Source organism: Pagrus major, chromosome 8 (assembly GCF_040436345.1).
Source record: "Pagrus major chromosome 8, Pma_NU_1.0".
In the NCBI taxonomy this organism is placed as follows: domain Eukaryota; kingdom Metazoa; phylum Chordata; class Actinopteri; order Spariformes; family Sparidae; genus Pagrus; species Pagrus major.
The window spans coordinates 3,567,509-3,590,990 of record NC_133222.1 but is presented as its reverse complement, the minus strand read 5'-3'; the positions used below and the strand labels follow the sequence as shown (position 1 = coordinate 3,590,990).

At 44.9% G+C, this 23,482-nt stretch overlaps 2 protein-coding genes across 4 annotated transcripts in view; both read left to right on the top strand.

Moving 5' to 3' along the window:
- The first annotated feature begins 76 nt into the window (after positions 1-76).
- mapk12a (mitogen-activated protein kinase 12a) lies at positions 77-6,390 on the top strand. 2 transcript variants are annotated; one of them, XM_073471437.1, is made up of 13 exons: positions 492-511; positions 625-752; positions 2,255-2,384; positions 2,468-2,526; positions 2,632-2,743; positions 2,839-2,868; positions 3,050-3,097; positions 3,211-3,325; positions 4,240-4,311; positions 4,622-4,701; positions 4,849-4,927; positions 5,020-5,193; positions 5,339-6,390. In XM_073471437.1, the coding sequence occupies exons 2-13, from the start codon at positions 634-636 to the stop codon at positions 5,404-5,406; spliced, it is 1,086 nt and encodes a 361-aa protein (XP_073327538.1). In that variant the 5' UTR covers positions 492-511; positions 625-633; the 3' UTR covers positions 5,407-6,390. The 2 variants fall into 2 exon arrangements, with proteins under 2 accessions (XP_073327537.1, XP_073327538.1); XM_073471436.1 differs by having other exon boundaries at positions 77-752.
- A 9,987-nt stretch (positions 6,391-16,377) lies between these two features.
- mtss1la (MTSS I-BAR domain containing 2a) overlaps positions 16,378-23,482 on the top strand; it is a 28,795-nt gene continuing 21,690 nt past the window's right edge. For both annotated transcript variants that reach the window (XM_073472694.1, XM_073472693.1), the window contains exons 1-3: positions 16,378-16,950; positions 19,572-19,633; positions 19,753-19,826. In XM_073472694.1, coding sequence (XP_073328795.1) covers positions 16,882-16,950; positions 19,572-19,633; positions 19,753-19,826 — 205 coding nt within the window. In that variant the 5' untranslated portion in view covers positions 16,378-16,881. The remainder of the gene's footprint in view (positions 16,951-19,571; positions 19,634-19,752; positions 19,827-23,482) is intronic.

Below are 23,482 nucleotides of genomic sequence, written 5' to 3'. Positions count from 1 at the left end.
GTGTCCTCTTTATTTGTGCCATAGCTGTCTTTTCATGTCTGTGTTGCACAACATGTTTTTCTCTTTACTGCACATGCAAATCATTTACATACACTCACACACAGGCAGCCCCCTGACGCATGAAACTACGAGTCTAGTATTTCTTCAACCACGTAGCCGAGGTGTGTGTCTCCAGCCCGGGGCGTCGGGTCTGTTCATGTCCCAGCAAGTCTCAAAACATCTGCCTGTAAAGCAAAGGGGTGCAGCACAGAGGAGCAGCGAGTCCACAGTCCACAGTGAGCGTTGTCCTTTAACCAGAACAGATCGCGCCGAGGTTTCTGCCAAAACACTGCGCACCTCACTGCCGACGCATGTCCCAGTCATGCTGCCGGCCCGGTCTGCTGTTACGCACATTGCATTTTTTTCTTTTCACCTTTAATTGCAGGCCTCCAGTAGAGCTCGGGAGTGGCTTTTTGGTGACCTCAGGGTGCGCCCTGAGCGTCTGACACGCACAGCTGCGCACTGATCGAGGGTGAGCGCATAGGTGGGATGTGACCGGGACAATGGGTGTGTAGCGACGGAAGACGCAAAACAAACCAAAGCGAAACCTCTCTTGGACTTTTATGTGATTTTTTTTTTTTTTAGTGAAATAGGATGTCTTCACGAGTCAGACCCGGATATAACCGCCAAGAAGTCAATAAAACCACATGGGAAGTACCGGATCGGTACCGGGACCTGAGGCAGGTGGGGTCCGGCGCGTACGGGACTGTATGGTGAGTGATTTCTGCTGTGGCCCTGCTGGGTTGTTTTTTTTTTTTATGTGGAGCACTGTAACAAAGAAAGCGGAGGAACAGATGGTGCCACAGAGGACGGACAGCCGCGCTGTGCCACAGCCGAACAAAAGAAAAAGTATGCGCGCTCCGCGGAACACATGCTGCTCCTCTCCACTTCCTTATATGATGGAGACACTTGCACCGACACCTTCGCTTCACCACAATCTCCCTGTCACCTTAAATCTGTCAGCACCGCTCGGACTCTGGGTGAAATGTGTGCGCTCAGCCCGAGTTTACCGACAACACGACAATGAAAAGCAGCTTTTTTTTCGGACACCTTTGTGCGTCTCGCCGCATGCGGCCCTTTTGTTATCAATGATTAACTGTGTGGGCGGAAACTAAAAAACTGCTCCGACAGACTCACAGCAGCTTAATTACACATGAACAAACTCTGGAGGTCTGTGGCCGGAGACGAGCTGGAGATGGAGCCGCCTGCTACAGCCCGATCCCTTCCCTTCCCTGGAAGCAGTGTGTGTGTGTGTGTGTGTGTGTGTGTGTGTGTGTGTGTGTGTGTGTGTGTGTGTGTGTGTGTGTGTAAACAAAGCAGGTTTGGGCCGATAGTAAACATTCCTGATCAGGATAGATAAGGCTCCAGTTGCTCCAGTTCTTCCCCCTCTGATCACATGGAGTTTCCCAGATTGGATTAATGTGTTCCTCCTTCAGGTCATGTTACAGATCAGGTGATGTTCTTTGGAAGATGGGAGATTTATTTATGTGGGAGCGACCAGGGTGGCTGATAGTCCTGCTCGTGCCCAGGGCAAGATCTCTGAAAAGCCCCCCCCAGCAGTTTATTTTAAGGCTTAAAGGGCAGGTTTGGGCACTCCCATGACCAAATAACCTGGTGTTTGCGCCCTCCCCATAGGCGCTTTCTGCAACTACTGATTACTTTCATGATCCACTAATATGTCGTCATCTTCATTACTTGATCGGTTTTTTTTTTTTAAGGTCTATAAAATGTCAGAAAATGGCCGATCAGTGTTTCCCAAAGATGGTGTCCTCAAATGTTGTTTCTGTCACATTTAAAAAGCTGGAAATCAGAAACATTTAGGAAATAAAAGAAAAGACATGCTCATCTTCATGTTCATTATTTTATTTTAGGTTACTACTAGAACTTTACAAGCTATAATGCTCAAAAACTCAACAGTTTTCTCACACAGCTCCGTATTCCCCCTCTGCCTGTACGCTGTTTCAGCTCCTGTCTCTTTGACATTTTGACATGGTGACATAGTGTGATGTCACAAAGTCACAGAATTAAAGGCGGGACTGCAGACGAGGCATTTCAGGAGCAGTGTTTTCTGTGGGAGAGAGGAGCTTCGACCTTTATAACTTTCATAATAAGTCCTTTAGTAGTTGACAACTAACCAATTAATCGACATTCATCAATCAGATCACTCCACCGTCACTGCAGCTCTGATGTGTCTCTGCTTTGTTCTCGCCCTCAGCTCAGCAGTGGACTCCAGGACGAGAACCAAAGTGGCCATCAAGAAGCTGTACAGGCCGTTCCAGTCGGAGCTGTTTGCCAAGCGGGCCTACAGGGAGCTGAGGCTCCTCAAACACATGAAACATGAAAATGTGAGACACATTTAAGACCCTCAGGTATTTCTTTTATTCTTCAAAACAAAAGATGATCTCCACCTGTTTCATTCTGTCTGCAGGTGATTGGGCTGTTAGACGTGTTCACTGCTGACCTCTCCCTGGACAAACTCCACGACTTGTAAGTGCTCTTTCCTGCTCTGCCACATTAACTTGTGCACAAAGCCAAAATGATATCAAAGTTGGAGCGTTTCCTCCTCGTGATGTTTCCTTTCTCGTCCTGAAGTTACCTGGTGATGCCGTACATGGGGACGGACCTGGGGAAGCTGCTGAAGCTGCAGAGGCTGTCAGAGGAAAAGATTCAGTATTTGGTTTATCAGATGCTCAGAGGGCTGAAGGTGGAGGACTCTACTTTGGTCGTACATTGTCCACAATTTGTTAGTTTATTTGATGGTTCTGTTGATTAATTCCCCTTTATTTTCTTTTATTACAGTACATTCACTCTGCTGGTATAATTCACAGGGTAAGTTTTCTTTTAACATACTCTGTGTGTGTGATAAATGTGTGTTCACACATCTAACTATAAAGGGAGTTGGTGTTTCCTGTACAAACTCGTGTCCTCCTCACAGTGTTACACGGTTCTGCCTGGATTTCACTTTCCTTTTGCTTCATGTAGTCGTATTTTCTACACATTTTTTTTGCAGGACCTCAAACCAGGAAATCTCGCCATCAATGAAGACTGTGAGCTCAAGGTACAGATGGATCCACTAACCCAGACAAACACAACCAAACTTGTTGCTTCATTTCTGTTTCCTGTGTCCTCAGTATGAGTAAGATGTACATTCTCCTATTCACGTCCTGGCAGATTTTGGACTTTGGTTTGGCGCGGCAGGCCGACAGTGAGATGACGGGATACGTGGTGACTCGTTGGTACAGAGCCCCGGAGGTCATCCTGAGCTGGATGCACTACACTCAGACGGGTAATGAAGAGCTAATTTTAAAAAACACTCTCTCATCTTTCATCCCTGTGTCGTGTTCAGTGCTCGTCATCAGCACCGAACCCTCGTGTTGTTTTATAATGCAGCATGAATTATTCGTTGTAGTGGACTCACATGCTCTCAACTCCTGCTTCTGCCTCAGCGAGTGGTTTTACTGACTTGACCTTTGCAGCCTCAGTTAAAACAGGCAGAGTGTTGCTGCTTTGAGGCTTTTTCTAAAGATATCTCACACATGTCGTGTGTTCGCAGGGAGTATGGTCTATTGAGGCTACAGTCAGTAACCACATTAGTATAACTGACAGATTACTATTTATAAATGTGAGTGGTGAGTCTATGAAGCAGCTACAACCCCCACTGCACCGTATGCACATTGGAATAATACACATCATAACTAAAGTCTGACTGATACTAGATGTCGATACCCATATTATCAGTGCACTGAAACAGTAAACGTCACTGGGAATGTAATAATAATACTATAAATTCCCCAAGCATCTTTTTCTGCATTGTTATCTCTAAAAAGAGGTTTCATATCGGTGCATATTGGACAGCATATATGCAAATACAGATATATCTATCGATAGTATCAATGGAGCTCTACTTATTACCATAAAATGGCTCTACAGGTATTTTTAAACAATGTTCAGCTGGGCTTTCTGTCACAGTAGCAGGATAAAATTTCACTTGAGTCAGATGGTAATAATAAATATGATCCACTAGGTGGTGATCTCTTAACATCTGACCTTACATTGCAGGTGCTCTGTTAATGAATGTTTGCATCTTTAGCTGCTGATCGCCTCTCAACAAGATCAACATTCATTTATTTGTCCTGTGGGAAGTTTGTCTTCGGTGGCGTCAGAAAGTCTGAAATATTCTGTTTTCTGCTTCTTCCTCAGTGGACATTTGGTCCGTGGGCTGCATCATGGCAGAGATGCTGCAAGGAAAACCTCTTTTTAAAGGCAGCGACCGTATCCTTCCACCTCCCCGACCCTCACTGAGGACTTTATTTTTCTGCAGGATCAGTGTAGAGTTTCACGATTTTTCCTCTCAGAAGAAAAAACTCCCACACCCTGTCCTCCTTTGACCTGATTGGTCCACGTGGGTCAACCAAACTATTTATGAAGGTCTCTCCTTTAGTCTTGTAAAGTAACCTGATGAAGAACATTGTGTGGGAGTTTTTTTGCTCTGACCATTTTTCCTGTTGTTTCTATTATTTGAAAGAATGATCCTTTGTATGTGTGACTGGTTCACATTTGACCCTTGACCCCTGGTCCTCAGATCTAGATCAGCTGAGAGAGATCATGAAGACCACAGGAACACCGACTCAGGAGTTTATATCAAAACTGGAGTCTGAGGATGTGAGTTCAGAAGATACACTTCCTGGTTTTGTTGCAGTTTTAGGAATTGAAAGAACACACACACACACACACACACGCACACAGAGTTCAGGTATGGCTGTAATGATTTGTAGCACTGTTCATTTTGATTATGATTTCTTCTCTTAGGCTAAAAGCTACATCAGAAGTCTTCCAAAAATGGAGAAGAAAGACCTCCGCAAGGTGTTTTCCACAACTAACCCAGAAGGTAGGACACGCTCAGCCTTTTTTATTCCATCTATTTCCAGTTTGGCAGTCAAACTGTGATCTGACTCCCAGTTTGCGCTCTCTTTTCGTCAGCCGTGTCGGTGCTGGAGCGCATGTTATTGCTGGATCCGGAGAGCAGGGCAACCGCCGCAGAGGGTCTCACACTGCCTTACTTCAAGGAGTTCAGAGAACCAGAGGAGGAGAAGGAAGCGCAGCCGTACGACCACTCGGTAGACAACACAGACCTGCCGCTGAGCCATTGGAAACGTAAGGATGAAGGGCAGGAGCTGTTCGACTGATTAGGGTGGAAAGGAAGCAGAGATCAGTGAAGGATGGAGGCCAAAGGGGAGAGGAAGAAGACGATCTGAGCAGTTTTATTGATCAGTGTCCTGCTGTGCTCTTTTTTTTCTAGGTCACACCTTTACAGAGATCTTGACCTTCAAACCAGTTGTGCTAGAAGCCAAGGAAACCTCACTGTAAGACACAAAGAGTCGACTGTGCAGCCCGGGGACCAGAACAAACCAACATGTCTTTTTATTTTGATCTGAACTGGAAAAACTGAACTTAATGAATGCCCACGGATCAACTTCATGATTCTCTCACAAGTACCAGGCAGGCTCGTGTTTTTGGACCTTCCAGTTGTGGATTTGTTCTTTGTCTTTTTCAACATCACGTTGGTTCGATAGCTTCCTTCCTGACTCTAGCATCGGTCCTAAAAGTGCTGAGGATGCTGGCTCAGCTGCTGTACGTCAGGTAATAATATTCTTTGATGAGTAACTCAGTCATCGGGGAGTTAAGGGTGGTATTATATGAGTTAGTGGTACATACCTGCCAGTTGGTGTAAGTACAAGTCAAGAAATGGCAGTGGGCACGTTTTTACTAGAAGAAACACAAATATTGTACTCAAACTAAAACTGAAACTCTTTGCAGATCCTTGTGAAATGTTATTGTTTGATCAGGATTCTTCATTTGATGTCGTGTCAGTGGTATAAACCTGATTTAGAGGTAGTAGATCCAGGACGATGCATGATGCTGCAAAAACAATCATTTCAAAATACTGAGAATTACTTTGACAGTAATTTTTTTTTTTGTAATATATTGTTTTGTGAAGTAGCTTCTCCAGCAGGGACGACATGAGGCGTCCTTGTGTGTGTGTGTGTGTGTGTGTGTGTGTGTAGTCTACACGTCTGCTCTGACCTCGTTCTTCCTCCCGGTGGCCTTAAGATAACGACAGAACAAAAAAAATGCTGCCACGCTGCTGATCACATGAAATCCGTCTCAGCATGGTTGTGCACAAACATTCACATTTTAATTTCGTACCAAATCCAGACCAGACGTCACTCACGTACAGTTTTGTTGTTTTTTTTAAGACGCACAAAACAAATCGTCTCTTTATGATTTGTGAATTAATGTTTCTATCACCACTCGTGCATTTTTACTATTAAAGATTCTCTTTGAAAATGATGCATGTGTTGTTTATTTTGTCTTCTGTTTGTATGAACTGTACCGCTTTTTGTGTTTTCACGTGTCGGCTATTGAAAGAAAACAAGATTAAAAGAAGAAAATGAGACAAAACAATCAAAACATAATAATTAAAATGATTCTGTAGAAGTTTCATGCATGTTATTTGTGGTTTTATCAGAATACAGCTGTGAATCCAAAAACAATACATGTTAATCAAATAATGCTCTCTAATAAAGTCGGGGGCTTCGCGAGAGATGAGTCAAGCAGCAAACTCTTACTTACAGGGCTGGAGACTACATGTCCCATAATGCAACGAGAAGCTTTTTCTTGCTAGATTCTTGCTGCCCTTCAATGCTCCCAGTTTCCCTTTAAAGGAAAATGTTTTATATTTCATATTAATATCCAAACTGTGGTCCAGCCAGTGAGGTAGATGGGAATGTGACTTTTGTGTTGTTTGTGTAAATCAACACTAGGAGGCAGCACTCAACAGGCCACGACCAGGCTGCATGCAGACAGTGATGCTGGTGCTCCATCACTTTGGTCTAGGCTGAAATATTTTGACATTATTGGATGGATTTCCATTAAATTTGCTGTAGATATTCAGATGTTCTTACTTTTCATACAGCACCACCAGCAGACAAAAGCTTTCAGTATCCAGTGGACATTTTGAAACCTGTTTGTCTGGATTGGCACAACATTTGGTTCAGACGTTCATGGTGTCGTCCAATGTTTTCTAACTTGGGTGACTCCCAGACTTTTCCTCCACCGCCATCATTATGTTTGCTTTATGACCAAACGCCTGCACAACTAATGACAGTCCATCAGCCTCAGCTGTACCTAGCAGATGTTAGCATGCGAACATGCTAAACCACGCTTAACATGCTAAACATGCTTTGATCCAGACAGCTCAGAAGTTGAAAAATTTTGGATCTCTGATGAGAAAAAGTACAAAAAGTTGAACTTTCTACATCATGCACCTGTAGCAGTCTTTGACTTGGATGCATCATAAGATATTGGACATTTAAACATCACCATGTCATGCTGCAGTCCATTGCAGCTCAGAAGCTGACAGTTCCCGAGCCGGTATTCCTGCGTTTCCAATCTAAATTCGTCCCAGTGAAACATGGACGTCCGAAGCAAATTGATGTGTGAGCTTCGAGGAGGAGATTTATCACGTGCTCGTAAAGACATCTATCAAGCACAAATCAACTGGATGGAAATGAAAATGGCAACTACAAAGTTGTTAAGGCTTGTTAACAAACACATAAAGTCGAACCTGATGAAGAGGTACGTCTGCAGGTGTGTTTATGTCGGTGAGGTCGAGCTCGTAGGATCTTTCCCAAGTTTCCTACTTGGGATTCCGACTTTAAGGACCGTTCTTTGCACTTTTTCATGATCGCTACAGTACGATGGATTTAGCATTGATATTGTGAGGATGTTACAATGCTAATATTAGCATTTAGCTCAAAGAAGCCCAGTCTGTTTAAGAAGATTCACCCTGTCAGAGTAGTTGTTGCAGTTGATTTATGGTGTTTGCAGTTAACACGCACAACCATATTTTTGTATCCGACATGATTGATGACTTCAAGGAACAATTTGCAGAATGCCTGTTTGCTTTTAGATTCTGCTCATTCCTCCGCATACGTTCTCCGGTCGGTGGGTGTTGAATTTAACAGGCTTGTCTCGAGTGACCTCCAGATCCTTGACTCCCGAGGGCGACTCTGAGCTTCCTTCCCGGGCCTGAGCTCCTCCTCGACTGAACCCCCGGGTGCGTGTCGTGTCCTCCCCGTGATCCACACAGCGGGTTAGTTCACTGAGAAGTCAGAGAGTTCAGTTTTCCCGCTGCAGACAGGAAAACAGAGGGGAAAGCACTTTTTTTCAGCCTCTCCTCTCCCAGCAACACATGGACGGACTCCCTCTCTCCGTCTTGTTTGTTGACCCTGCGGTTTATTTTCAGAGCGCTTTGGATTGAAGCAGCATATTTTCCAAGACACACACACACACACATAGAGTTCACCCGTGTGCACCCGTATACACAGATACGCCTGGCATGCACAGTAAGGATACACACACATCCATACACTTCAGGCTCGGGGGGGGGGAGGGAGTACGCGGGGAATGGCAGCGATGGCCAAACACTGATCTGACCCGGGTCACCTTTCTTTCTTCAAGTGGAATGTCAGCTATAACTGTGTTTATTCTATGCGTCTGGGGGAGGCACATCACTGTGAATCTCACCATGGTGAGAGGATCAACACCGGCCCTGCTGAGGAGGCTCTTCATCCTGCAGTGCATCGTGGTTCCCGTGTTACGAAAGATTGAGGTTTTGTCTCACAGTAGAAACTCTAAGAGCAAAATCAACTTCAATCGAAATGACTCACAACAGCAGAGAGTGACACTGAATAATTTGGGTTGTCATGTCCTTGCTGGAAATCAAATAAACAGATTCAAGGGCTCAGCTGTGATGAATTTATTGGAGTTTTACCAGAAGGCGTAGAGAAAGTCTGTCGACTCGCTCAATGTCTGTTTGCAGACTTTACACAGATTTATGTTTTTTTTTTACATAGCAGGGTATTTATGAACATGATGTTCAGCGTGAGTGTTCGCTGGGTTCCAGATGTCAGTCTGGATCTGTGTTGTTTCTGCTGCTGCTCTGTGGCAAGTGTCTGCGTTTCCTCATACATGGCTGCATGTGTCATGGACGTTGTTAAAAAGACAGATATTCTGGATGAGAGCAGAGAATATTTTTAGCTCAAGTGAGAACCTGCCAGCTAAATTTGTGAACCAAATATGGATTTAGTCACATTCCTTGAGCTCGCACAAACTCAGCAAGCCAGTAAAGCAGCAGGTAGTGAAATAATGAGCGAATGAAATGTATGGGATTCATGAACGGGGGCACAAACTGTTCATTATTTATTTCGTGACACTCGGCAAGAATTTAAAATGGAAAATGTATGCCCATGGAAATTTTGTCAATGAATATTAACATGTAACTGAAACCTTTTGGTTTAATTATTAAAAAAACTGATGTCTATGTAAAGTGTTGCAGAGATACAGTATCTTCTGAAGTTAGCATGCTAACAGCTAGGCCCAGCTCGTCCTGTCTAATCAGAGCTCCCAGTCTGGTCTGCTAGCTGCATGGCTAATTGAGCTAGCTAGTTAGCAGCAGTAACCGGTTGCTCTAGTGATACGCTGCCCCCTATTTGTTTGGAGTGACCCTGCTACAACATCTCACAAACTGAAAGCATCTCACCATCCATACGAGCTACATGCACTGATGCAATGAAATCATGGCCAGGCATCACACGGATGTCTCTTTAAGTTTTATTTTGAGCTTTCTCTCTCAGTTTCTTCAGCAGACACGATGAAAACTACAAGAAAAGACATGCAAAGTTAAAAACATAACTACATTTCCCAATTATTGTTAACGTTAGCCATGTTAGCATGTTAGTCCCATGAAAACAGGACAGTGATGGGCACTTTTTTTGAGGAATATTTAAACTGGTTTGTTCACATTGAAAGGGGACAAACCAGCAGGTAATATCTTGCATTTTGAACTCAGTCTCATTATCTGACACCTCACACACTGAAGGACCAAAGCAGTGCTTTTTTCTGCATTTTTTAGGTCGTTTACTGCAAATTGCGTACAGTCGACGGGGTAATTTCCTCTGGAGATGGAGGAGATATGACCCTCTACCACATACTTTTACAGTTTCAGTTTGATCTCTGTAAACTGTGTCCTCAAAACTGACAATTATTACCTCAGCAAGGATGTATTTAGGTGGCTGGTATCTGTGAGTGAGTACAACAGGGGGACTCTACTGAGAGCTACACTCCCTATAAATTCAAAATAATCCAATTAGCTTTATGAGCAGAAAGGAGCGATTTGTTAATTTTCTTTTCCTCAATCACTGAACGTCAACAAGAGATTAGACGGTAAATAAAATAAAATGTGACAATCATAATTTGTCTTCTGGCACACTGATATAAAAATAAATGAATGCAGCTGATGGCAGCTCCCATGGACCGTCCGCAGACCGTCTGACTGAAATAATAAATAAATAAATCATCCATCACCTGATCTTATCTTGTCACCTTTTTGTTTAATAATGTGACAGTTAGGTGAGATGTTCATTTGCAGTGTGAAGGCTGTCAGACTGATTTATTCACAAGTCATGTGGGCAGCAAATAGAAGAAAAAAAGCAGTTATGGATAAGGATGTGAGACGATCATGTAGATTTAGTCTTTTCTTCAGCTCGGCAGCAGAAGTCTCTCCCGGCAGTGGAGATATAAAAACTATTTGATAATGTGCTGTGGAGCTCTTAATAAGTGAGCTGTATTTGACCCCTCGCAGCTTCCATCTTATAAAAAACAAGTGGTAGAAATGTGTCTCGGCTCAGCAGCTGGCTCTCATCGCTCCTTTGGGTCGGAGGGGTTCTGAGTGCTCTTCAACACTGTAGTGCCTCTCTGAACGTGACACTCCACTCTGTACATCAACACGTCGCAGATGGACAGAAAGATGCCCTGGGAGAGGGGATCACAATCCGTGGCATGCACACAAGTCTTCAAACAGTGGGGGGGCTGGATGGCTAATGAATGAGCTAATGTAAACTAAACTGCCCCATTCTCACTGAGATAGGCAGCCTCTCCCTCGGGCTATCTCTTTCTGTCTTTCCCCTTCATCTCCCCTTCCTTTCCTTTCATCCACCCATCTTTTTCTTGCCTGTTTGTTTAAAATCCTCTCCTTCTTCCCCTGCGTTATTATTACTTCCTAAAACCTCCCAACGCACATCCTCTCCTTTACCCACCCAACTCTCTGGTGACCCCCTCTGAGCTCAGAGATTTGGAGAATCCCCCCTCAGCGTTAACACCGGGCTCACCAGCTCCATGTGAGCCTGTGGAATTTCCTCTTATAGTTTGCCCGGCAGGTCCTCGCTCTCCTTGCGAAGGATCCCACAGACACGTGCTCGTCTGTATACATCTCACACAGATCGGGGCAGAGATAGAGGCCGAGGCACGTGTAGAGGCAAAAAAAAAAGAAAAGAAAAGAAAGGTTTGAGGGGAGAAGGGAGACAGAAAAGCTTCAGCTACAGTACGCACCGGCCACGTGACTCATTTTTATTAGGACTGCTCGACCTCCACACACACACACACACACACACACACACACACATGCACCCACCAGCTGAGCCACGCACACACACACACACACACACAAACGAACACCGGGGCCAGACACACAAATAAAATAATACTGACGCTCGAAGGCTATAAACACAAGTATTCATTCACTAAAACAAACAAATAGGGAAACATGAAAACATGCCAAGCTTGGGAAATAATTAAGCAGCATTTCCTCTCTTTAATATGTGGAAAGTATTCTGAGAGCTGAACTCCTTCAACAGCTGTGTGAGGGAAACATTGTGTCCAGGAAGTTTTCACTGAGATGTTGTCTTGTATAAAATCTAATAAATAAAATGTTATAAAAGGTAACTGATTGAAAAATGTGTCCAGATGTTTGGGTGGGACCCTCAGCTGAGGTTAACAGGTCACAGGACCAGAGGTCAGTGTAGGCCGGGTCGGGAGGGTTACTTTAAAAATGTATTTCGATACAGTTACTGATTACTTGTTAAAGAATGTAGTCAGTAACCTGTATCACAATATCACAGTAATGTAACTTGATTACTTTCCATTACTTTTGGTTGTACCTCCATATGAGAAAATAAAATATCAATAACACGACTCTTATTTTTTAATCTCAATACACACGTTTGTATTCTGTAAAATAAAAGAGTAATCCTCTTTTTTATTAAATGTATCTGTAATCTATTACATCTATATTTTATTATGTAAAGTTGTTGTAGCCTAGTTATTCCCCAAGCCTGAGTAAAGGGCATTATGGGACATGTTGTGATGCTGTGGGTCAATAACGTTATGGATCAGAACCAACATGGCTGCAGGGGATTTCAGCCTGTTTCTGTTGTGTTAAAGGAGAAATATGCACAAAAAAAGGCCGAATTTTAGTTTGAAACATTCACAAATTAATGAACAGAACATGAAGGATGAACAGTTCTGACCTTAATGTTAATGTATTGCAGAGATATACACTGGAGTTAGCATGCTAACCAACTAGCTCCGACCCATAATACCTCTTTCTAACCTCAACTTGGAGATGTCATACCAGTGAGTTCGCTACTTAGTCTCATAAGTAAACAAAATAAACTCACAAAATGTCAAGAAAGGAGATATTTATCCACTTATTTACCTTACCAAACATAAAAATACAACTGCACACTGTCTGAATTCAAGTTTCTCTATTTGAGGAACTAAAATGATCTAAATTGCACGTTAACTCGTGATAAAACACACTTCATTTAAACTAAATGAAATAAAACTCACAACACAGTCTCGGTTTGTCCTCTGGTCCCCACATGGATGGAAATAAATCCTCAATTCAATGAGTTAGATGGGAAAATATTTCAGCTCTGCACATCACGGAGCGCCTCTCCTGTCCACGCCTGCCATTTCCTCTCGTCCCCCGGAGGCGTCGTCCTGATCAGAACGTCTGTAAATCACCTCTGTACTGTATCCCCAGTATTTACAGTGGCAGTGGCAGTCTCAGAGGCTACGTTCGGTCCTGGTCTGGTGTCCAGTCGTTTTTCACTGGGAGGTGGCCACATTGCCCGCAGCTACCTGATTTACTTGCTGTCGGGAGCTAGTTGCTACAGCTAAAGATAGCGACAGCAAATGGTATCTTGAGAAGCAGACAGCGGTTATGCTGCCCCCTGCAGTTTTGGAGCTACCTTCGAATAAAGCAGTGACTGAACGGTAAACATGAAGCCAAAAACAAACCGTATACGACTGTTAGTGCTCGAGTATCAAACTCTCACCCCCCTGCAGGCTTGAAAGGTGGCAGTTAATTTGTTTTCCTCACAGACAGAGAACAGCAGCTTGAACTCATTCAGTTAAGATGGATTCCAATAGTGACAAGCCTCCATGGTGGAAAGTAAAAAAAAAAAAAGGGAATCAAAACACCCACAGGAATTTCTCCATCACGTTGTATAATCCACTTCTCTGCCGTCTGCCCTGCATGTTCAGTGCGATCGGTTTCTTTTTCCCCTGCGTGGGATCAATAAAGTCGATCTTATCTTCTCGTAAAGGAAAACCAGAAGCTGGGTTCGTGTGTCATTAAGATTCCCTGCAGGTGAGCTCACAAAAAGATGACTTACGTAACAGACTGAACAGACTCAACCTGCAGATGATAAATCCTGTTAGATTTCATGGCCAAGTGGGCACAAGACCTCAGCGGTGACCTCATCGGGGAGCCACAGCTTCCTGCACCGCGGGCGATAAACCAGGAAAGACAAGGGCTCCAGCTGAATCATGGGTAGGGCCCCGGCTCTGAGGTGAGAGGTCACAGTATATCACAGGGCCTGACTGTGTTTCCCTTTTTTTGTATCGAGGCGACGCTGCTTCTGTGGCCGGATCAAGGTTAGAGGGGAACCTTAAAATGCCATCCAGAAGGAGCAGGAAGTGGACCGAGTCAAAGATTAGAAAAGACAAACGGGCGTTTGCTTCCAAGCTCCCACCTCGCAAGCCTTACGTAACTGCGTGTTACAATATAACACCTAATGTTATCCAGATTTTCAATTATGATTATCTGCAAGCTGAGTAAATGTCAGGCCGGCTCCTTTGTGTTTCCCTCTGCTTATGAAATGATAAATTGTTTTTCCTTTCTGCCCTCTCGAATGAATGAGATGAAAAACAAACAGGCATTATCGCACGCTGGTGGATGAAAAATGTACCCAGGAGTCATCGCCCCCTTAAAGTCGGTTATATAAGCCTTCAGACTCTTCTGAGTCTCCCCAGCTTGATGTGTTTAGGGCTGATGATTGCTTTCAGTTGCGCGGGCCTTACTGGGCGAAACAGAAACCGTCACATTTTTTCCTCACTAAAAACCCATCTTAAGGAAACTCTCGCAGACGCTCATGCATCAGCGGTATGGCAGAGAGAGCAGAGTAGAGGCTTTTTTTTTCCAGGGGGGGTTGGTTGGTGGTGGTGGTGGTGGTGGTGGTGAGGAATGTCAGCATCTGTGTTGGGGATATTTTCTGTTTTATAGCTGTTTTCTCTGAGATGCCAGTAAAGCGCTGTGGTGAGAGCGCAGGGACTGGGCTCCGGTCCCGGCCTCCCTACCTCATGTCTGTCCACGTGGGCAGGAGGGGGAAGACACCGAGGCAGACATAGCTCCTAATGTAGTCACCGCAACTTAATAAAAGTAGGATTCTGTTTTCCTTTTGTTCCTGCAGCGCTCACGTCTCTTGTTTATAAAATCCCTCTCTCATGGCAGGATGCTGGTATCTGGTTGCTCTATAAATACCCACAGAAGAAGCCGTGTTGATTTTCCGCCTAAGACCCATGAAGGGATATTATTACACGGCACAACACTGATCATGTAATTGCTTTGTAAGCAAACTTTTACTGACGTGACCCAACGGCGGTGAAAGCAGAAGGAAGTGATGTGGTGAAAGAGGAATGATTGATAAAAAAAGTAATCCCTCCATGTTTGGGCCGTCTGCTCACGTGGGCTCGCCGTCTCACCGCCTCGTGGAGAGGATGCCGACACATGAGAGAGAAAGGTGTGTGTGGCAGATGTGCAGGGTTTTAAACCGACAGGATGTTTATCACGGATGCTGTGAGGTGACCCCGGTCCCCCCCGTAGCTAACAGACCAGTGATGATGTGGTTAACATACATAACGCTCTGGTGGCCTCTAACTCTCCCTGTCAGGTCTGAATGTCATGTGTTACTGCTGAACCTCAAATAAACCTGATGTTGATCTGCTTTCTTATTATTCTACACGTTGACATGTTAAACTGGCTTGTTGGATGCTTCAGCTATTTAATTATACATCCTACACACTAGACCTTTAACACATTACACTTAGTTTTTCGGCACGGAAAACAAAATGTAACAGCAAATTGCAATTTTCAAAATTAGCAAACTAGCTTTAATTTGTGAGCTTTGACTGACAGAAACAAGCTGTCTATTTTCTGTATCCAGTCTTTGTGCTAAGCTAAGCTACGCTAATATTGCTTTTCCACCAAAATTAGTGGGTCTACACAGGGTTTTTTTAAAATTGACGGTGAAACGAGTCATTTCTCAGGGGTTGTGACGCTCAAAATAATTTATCCACCATTTTACAGACGCTTCTTTCAACATGTAAGTCTTTTTGGGGTCACAGTGCATCACAGGATGATGTAATTACACAGTTTGGCCACGAGGAAAACTGGCTTCAGAGCCTGGCGCTCCTCCTGGAGGCCTGGTTCACCCGGGTCTTATGTTTAGATCGAAGTTGAGTTGAGGTGATAAAAACCTGTGTCTGCAGAGTAAAGTGACCCGGGCGTAAATGCCGAGTTTACACATTCCCATTGCACGCAAAAGCCCGATCTTAGGGTGTAAGATGGATTTTTGACCTGAGGAAAAGGGGAATAAAATAACAAGTTTATTAAAGTGGATTCAATCTTCTCATCTGATTCTGGACAGGAGACTGAAACATGTTTCCAAACATGTTGAACTTGTCCTTTAAGTCCCAGTGACTCACGTTGACTCATGTTGACTCGAGCTGACGTCTTTTGTCATGGTGATTGAGGAGATTAAGTGATGATGGGCCACATGTTACTGTTTCCTGCAAACAACTAAACAGAGGCGCTAACGCTCATTAACAGGCGCGTGTGTGCGCCAGAGGAAATCCTCCTTTACCTCTCAGACGATTGTTCAGGCTCCACTTTTGTTTTGCATGGGGGAGGAAGGAGGGGAGGGAAAAGAGGGAGGTGTTCCTCCCTAACCCCTCCTCCTCACCCACTATATGCGAAGAAAAAAAACTTGACCAGCCCCCTTTCCATTCCCATGGATCGTATTACGGGAGCCTCCAGCCCTGAGACATCTGCTCCGCCGCTAACAACGGAGCGCGTCCCCGCGTCCCAGACCTGCGACCGATCCCGTCTCCCGTGGTGCCCCCTCCTCCTCCTCCTCCTCCTCCTGCCCTCCACCCCACAATTGTGATCTCTCCGTTATTTGTGCTAACGCGGCGATCATGAGGAGCCACGGTGCGTGCGCCCTCCACGTTTTCCGGCTGTAGTGTAGTTCAACCCGGCCCCCTCTGCTCCATCCATCCCGGAGCGAGCAGCCAGGAGCGGCGGCGGCGGCAGCAGCGGCGGCTTCCTACCCGGTGCCATCGAGCAGGCAGCAGCGTTTCTTTTTGTCTGTGCGGTGCGCAGGCTGCGGGGCTGTGTGGAGCTGCGGGGCTGCGGGGCTTTGAGGCTTCCCATCCTCTCCGCTGCTGGCTCGGGAAAGCGAGAGGACAAGGAAGGAAGGGCGGATGAACAAAAACCAAAGCTCTCCGTGTCTGATGCGTAAAGACGCGGATATCTAATCTGATTATTTTTGTGTCTTTCTGCGAGCGTTGTTTTGTTTTGTTTGGTTGTTTGACACCATGGAGTCGGTGGAGAAGGAGTGCGGAGCGCTGGGTGGATTATTCCAGGCCATCGTGAACGACATGAAGGTAACACACATGTAGATTAAAGTGCACAGTGATATCTGACCTTCTTAGTGGGCGCACGGTGGCTGATCACAGGCATATTTTTACTGCCTTTGTCTCTTTCACCGGGTCCTCCCCCCACACTGGAAACACCGCTGCAGGACAAACTGAGAGATGAAACATGTTTCCCTTTGTGCTATTTGCATAATGTGCAGCAGGTCTGTCAGAGGCACTGCTAACACATTAAGAGTTCAATCTATCTGGGAACAACTGGTGTTGGTGTTGGTGCAGCTAAATGTGAACACATTTCATGGTGGTTTGGTTCAGGGGTCAGAACCTGACCCCAACAGAAGGTTATGTCAAACAATCATTCATTTTCTGCATATAACAAGAAGACAAGAGAGCTATTACTAATACTGGGAGATAATGTTAATTTTGTGCACTTTTCCCTGGTGCCATTTGACCTCAAACAACTGTTCCTCCTACGCCGCTTTCTCTAGATTAAATGTCAGACGCACAAGAGGGATGCTCTGACAGAAATCACCCAGCTGCATCGCCTCAGCCTTCTGGACTGAAACCGGCATGAAAGCTTATCGATCGTCCCTCCTCGTGTTTGACCCCGTGGCAGGAAACCTTCCAACTCCAACAATGTGCAGCTCAATATACGTCTAAAAACATCACTTCTCCACCAAAATGATGTCTTCAAGCAGCAACTATATGCCTCCCATTATCTTCCTCTCACATGCAAGTGTGTGTGTGTGTGTGTGTGTGTGTGTGTGTGTTGGGGGAGGGGGTCAAGTCAAGGAAGTTGGAGCAGGGTGGTCTGTTGTTGTGCACGACAACAGATGGAAAGTGTGAACGTATTCATCGGGCCCCGGCGGTGTGGCTTCTCATTGTGCAGGACGCTTCACGCTGCACAGTGTTTGATGACACTGAACAAGTCGAGCATCAGGCGACACTTTCCACCTAACAGATTTCTTATTGATCACTGGCTCTCTGGGGCCGCGGTGCCTTCGGACCGACTATTTATGGGCCCTCGTTTGTCAGGCTCCAATGAAATCAGCCCTCAGCTATTGGCAGCGCCGGGTTGGTTTCATATATTTCTCTTTTGTGTTGAGCCAGAGAGAGACACAGAGACAGGGGGCTCTTGGAAAGAGGCAGTCTGTGTATTGATAAGCAGTGCAGATGAATGAGACTGAAGCCCTTAGTCAGCACAGTGTCCATGTCCACTGTCTGAGATCTGACCTCATTCCTGCCGCCTGGCTGGGCCACGCAAGCCTGTCAGACCAGCTTTAACCCCCCTCTGGGAGCAACGCGGCAGCACGGCTTTCCTGTGCTGATCTCACTGATTGTGAACAATGTTACAGTATGATGCACAATCACCTACGTGACACCCATTGCAGGGCCGCTAAGTAAACTTAAAAAGCCTCGGACAAAATGTGTTGATACGAGCGGAGCGCCAGTCGGTTGAAGGCCCGATGAGGCTGAGGGAGAGGTGGAAAAAGCATCGGATCAGAAATCAAGAATTAGGTCAGCAATGGACGTGATGCGTGGGAAAGCAACCACCTTCTTTTTTTTTCATGTCCTTGAGCAACACATCCAACCGGCTCCAAGGATGATGCTTTTGACCTCACCCTCCTGTGAATGACGAGGCGTGGGAGGAAGAGCCTCTCTGTCTCCTTCCTTTCCTCTGTTTGTCTCACCTCCCTGGGAGCTTCTGGGTGTGGATGAAGAGACAAATGTGCCCTCCCCCCCTCCCTCTTCCCTCCCTACCATCCCCTCCGGTCCCCCTCTCGCTGCAGCTCCTCTTTACCCGCTTCTTCACCCTCAGCTGTCTTGGCAGCGCATCCCTCCCCGCCCCCCCTCCTGGGAGCCACAGGCCGCACAAGTTAATTAGACACCTGTTGGAGTCAAGTGCAGACAGGGAGGCGGGGAGGAGGTTCATGGCAAACATTTTTGTTAGGGGTGATGTTAGAGGCTGAAACGAAAATGATGGCGACTGTTTCCAAAGTGACTCTGTACAGTCAGGATGTGTGGCCTCTCTCGGCTCCTCACCATCAAAGAGGCGCACCGGGGTTATGCCCTTCCTCTCCTCTCTCCAGCGCTCAGGCTCTTGAATGGGATCTTAGCCCTTGAATGTGTTTCGCGTTTTGGCTTCTGCTCTTGTAGCTTAAGGCGGTGTGTGATGATCCCGGGGTAAATCTCATCCAGACTATTTCAAAGACTAGAACAAACTACCTGCCCCGTGCACATAAACACTTGTGATATAAGAGCTTATGCAGATCCAGCCGTATAAACACGTGAGGACCAGATTCGAGGGAGGCTGATCGAGGACGATAATAACACATGTGTGCACTGAGAAATCATGCTGACCTTTTTTTTAAAAGACAAGTCAGAGCAGGGCGCTCGTACACCAACCTGTGTTTAACCCTCGAGTCGAGACGCCCTCTGTGATTTATTGCAGCTTTATTCCAGCTCAGCATCTTATTAGTGGCAATTATGTAAAAGGAAAATACAGCAAATCCAGCTGATTTAAATGTTATTAAACTGCACCAGATTGCACGATCTGTTGCAGAGAACATTATGTCTCCACGCACTTCAACGTCCTTGCTGAGTTTGTTTATTCGTCTCATTTCTCTTTTCAGAGCTCTTACCCTGTGTGGGAGGACTTCAGTGCCAAGGCCACAAAACTGCACTCGCAACTCAGGTGAGATGTAGCTCCAGTGAGCAGAGACACCTCGTTGAAAAGAAATCATGTGCAACATTTATAGACTCAGGATTTTATGCAGTCGTGGTGCAGTGAACATGTGCCTCTTATATTTACAGGACCACAATTCTGGCAGCAGTGGCCTTTTTAGATGCCTTTCAGAAGGTGGCGGACATGGCTACCAACTCTAGAGGTAAGCTTGTTTTATGTAAAGATGTATTTGTTCTGTCTTTTGTTGCACACTGGTTATCTGTGTCTTGCTGGAAATGTCCAGTTACTGCAGAGTGATGATGGAGTTACACCAACATAGTGTTTGGTGTTGTGTGGTTTGCGTGAAGCTCGGGTGTCACAGCATCTATTGAAAGACGAGCACTTGCTGTTCTTCCATCAACACACATTTTCTCTTCTGGATTTATTTTGCACGATCACTTGCAAGTTTCTTGCGTTGCTAGGCAGCTGGATTCAGGAGATCTCTCATGAATTCTTGTGTCTGAACCACAGTGGTTTTTATTGTAACCCTGAGAAATACAGTTGAATAATTGTTGTGACCTGTCAAGTATATTTTTATGATATTTGTGGTCCTCCTGTGCGACAGGAAGTGAAATTTTATTGTGAAGTGTTGAGTGGACGGCAGAGCAATTTGTTTGTTTTACAGTTTTACAGTGGTGTTGCCAGCGAGCTCAATGGTCTCGTATCGCCCTTATGTGTTTATAATCGGGTGTAAATAGCAAGTTTCATCACGATACGATATTATATCGATTCTTTGGACAACGATACGATATTTACCGATATCACAAAGTCTGCCACGATATGATTTCGATTCGATTCGATACAGGAGCCTGCGACGATATGAGATGATATCATCTGCACATTTAACACAGTTACATTTATATCAACTCAAGAAAAGCAACTTAAATATGATTTGACATATGGACATATTATTTTATCAATGGTTCCAGACATTTAAATGGACATTTTTTTATAAAAAGAAAGCACTGTTTAGAAAGGAGTTGTGCATGGACGGAAACGGTGGGAATTTCAAAATAAAGGCGTATCTTAATGATGGCACCGATATGAATCGATGTTTTCACTTTGCATTGATGCTATCAGATCGTTGATCATTGAATCGATATATCAGTCTGGAGCAATGCATCGTTACACTGCTTCTTATGATAAGAAGAAAGTCAAGATAAAGATAGCCACTTCAGACGGTGATAGACAAATGGTTCGTCCAATCACCTGCCATTATTTTTTTTGAAAGTGCCTCCTTTTCTAGATAGTTTCTGATGGTTCTGTGTAACAAACTGCATAAAGTTAGCAAATTTCACTTCATAGACAAAGTCGCATGAATAGATGTTGCCTAACCCGAAGAAAACCAGTCGACCGGCAGCCTCAAAGACACAATGCTGCCCCTCTAAGATGTTCAAAGTGGGGGCAGCTCCGGGGGGGGGGGGGGGAGTCGGCTCAGAGAAGTGAAAATCTGAGCTTATTGTTTTCTTCAGACTTAATGAGGTCTGCTGATCTGCTTTGTCACCCTGCTAGTGGCAGCAGACAGGCCGGCCAGAGAGGCGGCTGATTAACACAGATTTCTTTGGAGCTGATCGTCGAGAGCAGTATGTAGGTCAAAAAACCCTGCGAAAAACCCGGAGCGGCGTGCGAATGTTGCCTAACACGCTCGCAAACACAATCACGCGGGTGTAGAAGCGTGCGCGCACACACACACACACACACACACACACACACACACACACACACACACACACAGGGATATTCAGAGAGTGACAGCTGGTAGCCGGCCACCTGACCTCGCAGGTCACATGCCAACATGCTTTAAAGCAGTGTGTGCTGGCACAGCCCCTCTCCGACCACTTACTGCAGAGAGAAAACGGCTAAAGATGAATTTGCGCAGCGGCAGCGTTCACACATTCTCACCACTTTTACTCCAGTAACAGCAGAGTTTATTGCCGTGCCGGTAAATCAAGTCACCTTAAGTGATTCCTGATGCGAGCGCGCATGAGCTTTGCAAGATGAAAACGAGGTAGACTGGGGTCAACCTGCGAGATGCTAGCAGCTGGCAGCGCCGCCTCAATAAAACATGGGGATAGACTATTCAGGCGGGGCAGGGCTTCAAAGGAGAAGAGTGTCTACAGTAAAAAACGAAGGAAAAACATCAGAATGATAGATGGACCAGAGAGAGATGAGAGAGGAGGGTGTATTGAGTTTTACAGCTCGAGATGCATAAAATCCTCAGTAAGTGTGTCACCCATACGCCCACTCACTCTTCTGCTCCTCTCCCAGGGACATTAACTTCAGGATTAATGTCATCCTTCTCGGGCCGCGGACTGTACGAGGGACGCCGGGAGTTCTGTGCGTCGAGAGACTAATGAAACATGGTTTAGATTAGTGCTGATGAACGTTTGATGGTTTAAACCTCTCAGCTGTTTCATGTGATTGTAAATTGGAAGTCGTCTTGTTTTTTAGAGATGCTGGTGGCGTGTGGACTGTGTGGATGGCACGACACTTGGTACAGATGTCCACGGTGCTCAGAGGATAAACTGGAATAACTTTAGTGATACCCTGACTTTTCATCCAGCGCAATTTTCAGGTCAAAAATGAGTTATGTTCAGTACTTCTACTACTTCGTTGTGGGCAGTGTTTAGATCGTGATCGATCTCGTAGGTGTCCACAGTCCACAGCTCATTAACCAGCAGATCCGCACCGATAGATTTATGCAGCCAACTAGATGGCTCTGGGGGACGTATTGTAAATAATGCAACATGAGTTATAGTTGGCAACATGGCGGATGAGGAGTTTAAGCCAAAAAAGAGCTATCTTTAATGCAATATTGTGTTTATTGGTACAAATGGAGGGCTGGGCATAGAAATGTAATACTTTTATGGCACCGACCGAATTGCCTTGATAATATCGAGTATCGAAAAAATGGTTTACCGTTCGATACCAAACTTCGATACCGAAGGAGTTAATCTCATCAGTGTCAGTGGGCCAATCAGCATGCAGCATGCTTGTTGTGGCAAGAAAAAACACCAGGTTACACCAAGAGACGGGGCTCAGCACGTGTATGTGTAATGAAATCTATTGTTAAAGCAGATTTTATAAAACCGGTATCGGAAAAAAGTGTCCTTCAGGAACCGTTATCGTAGTCAAGGTGTTGGTATCGTTATTTTTGGACCTTCTTTTAGACATTTCATTAGGAAATAATTGAAGGTTAAGTGATTATAGATTGTTAACTAGGGTTGACATTGGTCGAAATATTATCAAAATCGCAACATGGCCGAGTGTGATATCCAAATCAAAGAAGCTCTGATTCTTTGAAAAAGATAAAATATGTCAAAACAGAGAAAAATACTTTGCACATCTGTTTCATGAGCCAGGTGTGTAGGAGAGGGTCGACTCTCTCCTGCACACCTGGACCAAATGTTGTACAAACTTCCACGCACACACCGTCTAACTGACACATTTATTTGTAATGTTTCAGTACTTGACCTTCATCAGGAAAATAAGTAAATAAAAAAGGATTTTTGCACGTTAGACAGCGTGCGAGAATTTGCTCAGAGAGTGTGAAAGATAAAACGTGTGAAGACAGGATTATAATAAAGTGCTGTAGAGCTGCAGAGAAGGTCGGGCCCACACAGCTTTTTCTCCAGATGGAAGAAAAGATGTTTTGTTTGATACAGACTGTGAATAATGTCTCATCAGGATTTTAATTGAAGGTTAATAGTTTCTTCAGTTAAAATGATTCCAACTCACCGTGAATCATATTACAGTTACAATATCCGTCAAAATAATTGCAATATAATTTTTTTAACAGACTTTGCAGCACTAATTGGA

What these genes read in the sequence shown, in the direction of transcription:
- mapk12a (XM_073471436.1), top strand. Translation starts at nt 634, where the DNA reads ATGTCTTCACGAGTCAGACCCGGATATAACCGCCAAGAAGTCAATAAA. An exon ending in AACACATGAAACATGAAAAT is followed by an intron (nt 2,385 to 2,467) that starts GTGAGACACATT and finishes TTCTGTCTGCAG; the next exon opens with GTGATTGGGCTGTTAGACGT. An exon ending in AGATGCTCAGAGGGCTGAAG is followed by an intron (nt 2,744 to 2,838) that starts GTGGAGGACTCT and finishes CTTTTATTACAG; the next exon opens with TACATTCACTCTGCTGGTAT.